Raw genomic sequence first — 9,253 nt, forward strand, 5'->3', positions numbered from 1 at the left:
CATACCCAGCCATGAGATATGTTTTAAAGGAAATGTTTCCCTTCTCTGAGCATGGTAAGAGTAGAGTTAACCCAAGACCTTCCCCTGGATATCAGCCTGGGGTTTCGTGTGTTTGTGTGTGTATAGTTTTTGGGTTTTACTGGCTGATTGGAGTTACTGTGATTTAATGACAGTAGGACAAGATTAAATAATGGTTCTTTTTTTTGGTAATTATAAAATAGAAATTGTTTGATTACTGCGTCATGGTCTTGCAGGGAGGATGGTGTGAGAATAGTGCTACCAAGCAGGCAGTGGGCTTGCTGCCCAACCCACATAGAGTTCAAGATCACAGCACTTGCTTTCGAGAAAAGAAAGGCTTTATTGCAAGTTGCCTGGCAGGGAGACAGGAGGAAACACTTAAATCTGCCTCCCTGAGATGGGGGCTCAGACAGTTTCATAGGCAGAGAAAACCCAGTGTGATCTGATTGGATCTTATAATGAGGTGATGTTGGGCAACGTGATCTTATAACGAGGTGATGTTGGGCAGCGTGATCTTACTGGGTTGTGTCATGAGGTGATGCCGGGACTCAATGTGATTGGATCATGGGTTATGCCGTCAGGTGTTTACTCCTTAATTTGGCCCCTGTTCCTTGGTCTAAGTGCCTAGATTCCACGCATGGTTACATGCTTGGTTCACCTGGGCATGCTCAAGTGATAAAACTTGCAACCTGGGGTCCACGGCAATTCAAAAACAGTTCGCCGTTTTGATACACAAAGTTGAAATAGATTGGGCTCGTATGGCGGTAACAATAGCAAAAAACGGAAAGAGACTGGCTTTGGCTAAAAACTTTGATGGAAACTGTGAATGCTGGGATCATGAAAATGTCTCACAAAGCATTATACAGAGGCTTTTATTCAATCTTTTAAATTCTGTCCATTTTCTTTATAATTGTGCAAAAAGAAATAAATATTGCCAATTCACATACAGTGCAAGAAACACCTCTTTCAGAAGTTTTTATTACTGATGTTATGAAAAGTATCAGAAATGTATGTGAAAGGGCTTTGTTCCTATCTTAAGCAGTTGCAATACAGCATTAATTTTTGTGTCCTTTTCTCACAGCGTAAGTGTATGCAGCCCAAAGATTTTAATTTTAAAACACCAGAGAATGATAAGAGATTTCAGAAAAAAGTTGAGAAAATGGCTGAAGAGCTACAAAGGCAAAAAAGAAGTCTAGGTAAGCCAAGAAATATAATACAGTTCTTTGCATTTGTGTCCATACACCTTGTTTAATTTGCTTGATGGCCAGTGGAGTTCAGGATGAGATAGCTGATGAGGACCGTAGTAGATTTCGAAAGAAGACAAAGTGTCAGCAGCCTGCAGGAGACTTGACTGGGAGCCATAATGGAGCCAAGCAGTTGAGCTGATCGACCACAGTCTTAACCATTCATTAAGGTGGTGGAACTTGTTGTCTCCAGGAATGATTTCAGAGGAAAGGCAAACGTTAGCTAACAAGCCTTTTTCTTCTTTACATGTGACTTTGTATTTTTACCTAATTGGCCTTTTTGTTTTGTTACAGAATAGGCAAATCTTAGATGATACATTCTGTTAGTGATTTGGAAAAATACTTTAGAATATTATGTTCATAACAAGATGTCTTAGAAAAAAATAGGTATTTTTACGTATTCTTAAATAATATTCTTATATATAAGAATATTATGAAACATTAAGATGCTCTGTACGTTTTCATTATTTCTCTTGGCCTTTGTCACTATCCTCTAAATTCAGTATTTCCTAGCAATCCTGACACACCATTGCTACAGATAAGCCGTTGTGATCACTAGAAATAGGAAGCATGAATTCCTCTAGTTTTCGTTTTATTTGTTTTCATCTATGTTGCTGTGTCACAAATTCTCTATTCTTTGTTTTGAAATTATTCAAATGGAATTATCGAGATTGATTTTAAATCTGTGATGATAATGTGACAAACTTCGGTGGCACACTTAGCCCACACAGTGCTGCCACATAATGTTCTAGAAACACAGCCTGCATCATTTGTTGCACGCTCAGCCCTCCCATTGCCTCTCCTGGGTGCGTCAGTCCTTCCTTCACACCAGCTGTCTGGTCTTCCTCGCAGCTCATGCCAGAAGCATGCAGTCGGTCTTGACATCTCCTTCTTCCCTGAGTGTGACCCCCGTGAAGACCGTGGCCCTGCTTCTGAAACAGTCGCTTGACTTCTGTTTTCACCTTCCCTCTTCTCGCCCCTGCTGCCTGCATTATCCCTCCTGCACCACTGCAGCCGCTCCTTACCCTGCCCTGCACTCTGCCCCGTGTCCTTACAGTTCATCTCCGTGTAGTCACATGAGGAAAACCTTAAATAAGAACGGTATCCCCTTCCTGATTGAAAATTTCTTGGTGTCATCCCAAGGAAAAATATTCAGGATAAAATGCTATATTTAACATATTGTCCAATTTACTAGGTCCTTTATGATCTGGCCTCTCCTAGTCTCATATCAATATTACACACTCTCCTATGATTCTTTATATTTTGTTACTTTGGCCTTCTTTCCTATGTCAGTGACAGTATATTTGAAAATAACTTGACAACATGGTAATGGTAGATCCAAAATTTTCTTTTTAGACCAAATATGTACCTTAATGGAAATTGCCTTTTAAAAACTATACATATGAGGTATTAATGATTCAACTAATGTACATTTATATATTGTCAGAACTACACAGTAAAGGTTATTCAGGCTTACGTGTTGCAAAGGAGAATATATTAAATAATTCTTGGTATTTTTTTGTTGAGGGTGAGTATCAAAGTTCCAAAGGCCTCTTTGAGCATATGCAAGGTAGCATTCCAGAAAAAACCACAACTCTGCACCCACACAAGGCAACTCATAGTTTCATGGTTCAGGGACCATGCTGATCCCACTTCATGCCGTCAAGTTCAAGTCTGGATCTGTGAGCGTGTGTTGAGAGTCTGAGCGATGGTTAATGCAAGCAGTTTCTGAATCCTGGGACAAGATATAGAAACCAGATTGCATTCCAGCTTTACAACTGTAAACTTCTGTCTCAGTCTTTGCCTTCAAGTGGGGATACTGGTTTGGGTTTGGTTTGAGGTTGGATGCACTAATACATACATTGTTCTCAGCACAGTGCTTGGTGAAGGCAGGTGCTCAGCAGATATGAGCCGGTAGCCTGTGGAGGTGGTGGGCTTAGAATATTTGCAAAAGTAGATAATGATGTCCAAAGGAGGGAAGGAAAGCGGGGTGTGTGGGGGTGTTCCTTAAAAGGAATCATACCCTTCAAGTATGAAGGTACTTTTTGATCTTAAAGTGGATTTTTTCTTTTCAGATGATGACGTACCTATTCTCTTATTTGAATCTAATGGTTCATTAACATACAGTCCCAGAATGAAAATTAATAATAGTCACCACAGCGCAATGGAGAAGAGATTACGAGAGATGAAGGAGAATAGGGAAAATCCTTCCCCCACCTGTAAGTAATTACGGTCTGTGAAATGAAAATTATGCAAATAGGTAATTAAATTATGGCGGAAAGCTTTTTTTTTTCTTTGCCTAGATAATATAGTTAATGTTTCTTAATAGTAACAAACTTTGGCCTATTTCGTGGCTGGCTTTGTTTCCCAGAAAATCTTATGCATCATTAAGATTTTTGAAGTGTATGTTGGATGTATGGTATTAAGTTTAAAATCCTATTTGTTGCAGCTCCTTTGTAATTTTTATTATCTTTGGAGTTTTTTCTTTCTTTTTTTAAAAAAAGATGAATCATGTCCTTTTTTCTTTCTTTGAGACGGAGTTTTGCTCTTTTTGCCCAAGCTGGAGTGCAGTGGCGTGATCTCAGCTCTCTGCAACCTCCCCCTCCTGCGTTCAAGTGATTCTCCTGCCTCAGCCTCCCAAGTATGTGGTATTACAGGTGTCCACCACCACACCTGACTAATTTTACTTTTCTTTCTTTCTTTTTTTTTTGTTTTTAATAGAGGTATGTTCACCATGTTGGCCAGGCTGGTCTTGAACTCCTGACCTCAAGTGATCCACCCACCTCAGCCTCCCAAGGTGCTGGGATTACAAGTGTGAGCCACTGCGCCCAGCCATGAATCATGTCTTTTTTAGGAATTTGCTTTAGGTTAATGTATCTAATGAATCATTTTTCATTATTTCTTTTATCTTAAAAATTTTTAATTACTAAAGTGTAAGTGAGCATACTTTATAAAATACTTAACAAATTAACTAATAGTAAAAGTTCATCTTGATACCCACCTAATTCTACTCCTCTGCCGGGGAGAACCTGTATTTTAAGTTGATGTATTTTTCCAGATCTGTTTCAGTGTATCAGATATCTGTGTATACATGAAAAAGGTACAGGTTTGGTTTCTGTGTGGATGTGTAATTTCTATTTTACTTAAATTAGATAATGACATATGTGTTATTATCCGCTGTGTTTTCTTTCGTAAGAGTATCTGGAGGTTTTATTGCAGCTTAGTTGTTGTAGACTGACCTATTTTTTTTTTTTAAGATGCTGCAAAATACTCGGCAGCTTTAATACTGAATTATCTGTTGGTGGATACTTTTTTCCTCAGTTTTGCTTTATTTGAAATAGGGCTGTAGTTTTTATTCTTTTTTTAACCATATGGTTTAGTTGTTCTTGTTTTTTTATTAAGCTACTTTCCTTTCTCTGGATATGTTATAACCCCTGTATGCATCTACATGAATCCTTATATTTCTGGGTACGTCATGTATTTCAGTAATATTAATTCATAAATGCAGAATTTGATTTTTTTTTTTTTTTTTAAGATATAGAGTCTCACTGTGTTGCCCAGGCAGGACTTGCACTCCTGGGCTGAAGTACTTCTGCCTCACCCTCTCAAGGAGCTAGAGATACAGTTGTGTGCCACAACTTCTGGCTTATTGATAGATATAGTCAAATTATCCTTCAAAAAATTTGGGGGCTAGGCATGGTGGCTCACGTTAGAAATCCCAGCACTTTGGGAGGCCCAGGTGGGTGAATCACCTGAGGTCGGGAGTTCAAGACCAGCCTGACCAACATGGTGAAACCCTGTCTCTACTAAAACTACAAAATTGGGCGTGATAGCGCATGCCTGTAATCCTAGCTACTCAGGAGGCTGAGACAGGATAATCGCTTGAATCCAGGAGGCAGAGGTTATGGTGAGCCAAGATTGTGCCATTGCACTCCAGCCTGGGCAACAAGAGTGAAACTCCGTCGCAAAAAACAAAATGGGGCCACATTATTCTCACCAGTTGTTTATAAGATTGCCCCTTTCTCCACACTTGGAAAACTGGATGGCGTTAGCCTGTAGCCTTTTTCAATCTGAAGCTTGAAAAACTGGATTTGTTTAAGTTACTTTTGATTAGAAGCAAGTTTAAGCACCTTTTCATATTATTGACTATGACTTACTGAATGCCGCTTTTAATGTTATCAACTACTACCTCTTTTAATTTTATGCCGTTTGTCCATCTACATCAGTTAAGGTTAGGTTTAGCTGCATGTAACAAAGAAACACAAAAACCAATGACTTAAACTTGATAGAATTGTCTTTCTCTGTCTTGTCTAGTTCAGGAGTAGGCAGTCAGGGCTGGGCTGCCATTCTGTGGTTCTTTAAGAAACCAGGTTCCCATCTTTCTGTTGTCCCTGCCTGGCATTTCTCCCGAAATGTGTGTTCCTCCCAGCTGAGCCGTCTCCCTTGGTCAGTCTTACTAGATGTCTCTCCAGTGTTCCTGCCTGATTGCATTGGCTGGAATGTGGTCATAGGGCCACCCCTTTTGCAAGCAGAACTGACACGTAGTCTTTACTGGGATGTATTGCTGTGCTGATAAAATCAAAGTTCTGTTGTTAAGAGGAAGTGAGAATGGACACTGAGGGAGGTAACTAGCTGTGTGCCAGGTGGACATCCAAATTGTTTCAGTGTGCAGTCATGGGTGTAAACTAACTTGCCTTAAAGTTTACTTTTTCTGTTACTTTCCATTGTTAATTTTGCCACTTCCCTGCATCCAGCACAGTTTCAAATCTAACCAGAAATTTTATGTGTGCTTCCCTTCCTTATCTTGGTTCACTCTCTTTTTTTGCTCAAGTTTTCTCAGAAAAGTATCCTTTTGAGTCTCTAAAAACATATCTTTGGATATGAGATCCAAACATTTATTTTGTTTCTTGACTGTCTTATGAACAGCCTTTGAAGATAATACTTATGACCTTATTTGTTATATCATTGATATCCTAAGTGTTTTCGATGAAACCTCCAGGATTTCTCAACCCAGCACAGCTGGCATTTGGGTCTGGGTAATTCTTTGTTGGGGGCGCTGCCCTGTGCATGGCAGGAAGCTCAGCAGCATCCCTGCCTCTCCTCACTAACACCAGCGACATACCCACCGCCCTCCCTCTCTGGCGACATCCAAAAATGTGTCCAGGCATTAGCAAATGTCTGCCAGGATTGCGTATCACCTCTGGTGGAGTAGCAGTGCTCTAGTTTTAGAGGCAACTATGATGAGTATCCTTAAAGAAAAAGCCGTGATTATCAAACAAGGACACTAAAATAAACTGGGAATGTTTGTTTGGCTCTGATGAGCTTCTGATTAGATTCAGGCTAGTTGACTTAAGATCCCTTTTAATTTTGTGATTATAGGATTTAATAGAACCACCTATGATTAATAGGTAGACTTCCTGTTGGCCTCATCTGCTAAAAAATACTGAAACTTTAATAAAATATCTTGGTCCTGTTTTTAGCTTCCCAAATGATTCAGCAGTCTCATGATAATCCAAGTAACTCTCTGTGTGAAGCACCTTTGAACATTTCACATGATGCTTTATGTTCAGGTAAAATTATTTTTTTTCTTTCTGTGATATGTTTAAGCTTTGAGAATAATATGATTATCTTATTTAGAATTTCATGCAGCAATTTCTGATGAATAAAATAATGAGTTAAAACTAGAACTTCTAAATTTCCCCCTGAAATTAGGTATTGTAATAAAATTAAGGTATGAGTTAGACTTCCTTTTTGGTTTCTGTAGGTTTATTTCCTAGGCATTTGCTTTCTTGCTACAGAATCAATTGCTGATTTAAAAAAATTATTGTGATCATATATAAACTAATCCATATGCCGTTTAAACTACATAAATCTGAGAACAGTCAGAGCTAAGGAAATGTTTCACACAATGTATAATGAACATAAGGAATGTGTTATTGAATGGGGTCAGTGAGGTATATAAAGATCATCTATAAATTGAGGACATAAATAGAAGATTTCTAATTAATAGCAGAAAGAATATTGGTAAGAATTGATGTAATTAGTTACATGCTATGCACATAGATGTTTTTTCATCTGGGAGCTCTTGTTTCACTAAGGTTGATAATTTTTCATGGTCATATCTTCTTCATATCAAATTTCTTACAGCTTTCTCACCTAGCCCCTAATAGGGCCCAAGTAGTTATTAGTGACCCCAATAAAACTGCATTCAGAAGTGTTTGAGATGTTATAGAATATTTATTGTGAAAGCCACAGCAATGACAAAGCACAAGACATCAAGATATTAGAGGCTTAAACCGAAGCCTCCTTTCAGTGCAGGCTTAATCCTTTCACTCTTACCTCCCTGTGCAGGAGTTATTTACCTATTAATCTTAAACAGTCTCCGTCTTTTCATTGTATACTTGATACATTTATTTCCTGGAAGTTGGAAAGAAATGATAATAATAGCTAACATTGATGTCGTTGTTGTTGTGTTGTAGGCACTCCTCTGAGTGTCTTATTCACAATATCTCATTTAATGCTCCTATTAGCCTTATGAGGTAGCCATCCCCATTTTGCCAGTGACAACTCAGGACACAGAGGTCAAACAACTTACAGCAGGTCATGTCGTTTGTGAATGGCAAACCCAAGCTTCTAACTTATGCAGCCTGACATCATAGTTTACACTCTTAGTGACACGTCACAATGCTTATCAGCTTTTTGAAAAGGGTGCTAAAAATAAAAACATAATTTTAGAGTCTGAAAAAATGAGCTTATTTCCAGCTACTGCTTTGAAGACACACATGGTGCTGCCTGCCCACTGGATTTCCCTCCTCTTTGGGAGCACAGCAGGAAGGGAAGCTTTGCTGGTTACCTATGTTCTTCCCTTTTTTTTATTTTTTGTTTTTTGTTTTGAGATGGAGCCTTTCTCTGTAGTCAGGCTGGAGTGCAGTGGTGTGATCTCGGCTCTCTGCAACCTCCGCCTCCCAGTTTCAAGTGATTCTCCTGCCTCAGCCTGCCGAGTAGCTGGGATTACAGGCACACGCCACCACACCTGGCTAATTTTTGTATTTTTCGTAGATACAGGGTTTCACCGTGTTGACCAGGATGGTCTTGATTTCTTAACTTGGTGATCCGCCCACCTTGGCCTCCAACATGCTGGGATTACAGGCATGAGCCACCGTGCCCAGCCCCTTCTTCCTTTTTAAAGCAGAACTTTTGGTGATTTCAGTCAGAGAATTACAACGCTTTATGTTACCTCCAGATTGAGCGATTTCTACAAAACAAAGGTACTCCACCAGCAAGTACTGAGCCCTTTTTGAGGGAGCCAGCATAGCACTAGAGACTTCTTCATATTCATTCCAAAATGAACAGACCTCTAGTAGCTTACACTTACTAGTGATGGGCAGACATCCAGGTAACCATGGGGCAGTATGATGTGGAGGGGCAAGGCCAGGAAGACCTGGCAAGGGCAGTCGGAGGGTTCTAGGGATATTGACAACCAGGTGGGTTTTGAAGGATGAATTGTATCTACCCAGACTAAAGTGTGGAGAAAAGAGCAAGGTCTGGAGGGTACAGAGGAATATAGAATTTTCAGGAGATAGCAGCAGCTTAGGATTAGTCTCAGGAAATGAGTAAGCTATATATGTATGTATATATAGAGAGTTGAAACAGGGAAGGTAAGGGTGAGCTGTGTTCATTGAGGGAGTGTTTTGTGCAAGACTTAGAACTTTCCCAAGATCTTACGGTGTAAATCTTAGGTTTTAGAATTACTGACCTCCTGGAAAATTTAGTGACAAACTGTGGGATGCTCTTCCTGGAAAATGTGCACATGCATGTGGAAATTTGCCAAAATTTTTAGAAGCTTCTTACCCTTCTTGTCTATCCCCACCAGTCAAAGCCCAGGTTCTCTAGTTAAAAATACTGGCCTAAAATGTATTCTTAAATGGAAATGAGAAGAACCCAAATGTGGTTAATAGTCTTTTTTTTTTTTTTTTTTTTTTTTTTTTTTT

The 9,253-nt window shown here is 39.3% G+C and overlaps 1 protein-coding gene across 4 annotated transcripts in view; it reads left to right on the top strand.

Moving 5' to 3' along the window:
• The window catches only part of MCPH1 (microcephalin 1), a 244,616-nt gene that overhangs the window by 34,877 nt on the left and 200,486 nt on the right, over positions 1–9,253 (top strand). For 3 of the 4 annotated variants that reach the window (XM_017514370.2, XM_017514369.2, XM_017514371.2), the window contains exons 5-7: positions 1,100–1,214; positions 3,338–3,481; positions 6,743–6,832. In XM_017514370.2, the coding sequence (XP_017369859.1) occupies positions 1,100–1,214; positions 3,338–3,481; positions 6,743–6,832 (349 nt within the window). The remainder of the gene's footprint in view (positions 1–1,099; positions 1,215–3,337; positions 3,482–6,742; positions 6,833–9,253) is intronic. The other variant, XM_037733416.1, reaches the window with a different exon arrangement.

The sequence above is a fragment of the Cebus imitator genome, unplaced genomic scaffold (assembly GCF_001604975.1).
Source record: "Cebus imitator isolate Cc_AM_T3 unplaced genomic scaffold, Cebus_imitator-1.0 Scaffold523, whole genome shotgun sequence".
Classification (NCBI taxonomy): domain Eukaryota; kingdom Metazoa; phylum Chordata; class Mammalia; order Primates; family Cebidae; genus Cebus; species Cebus imitator.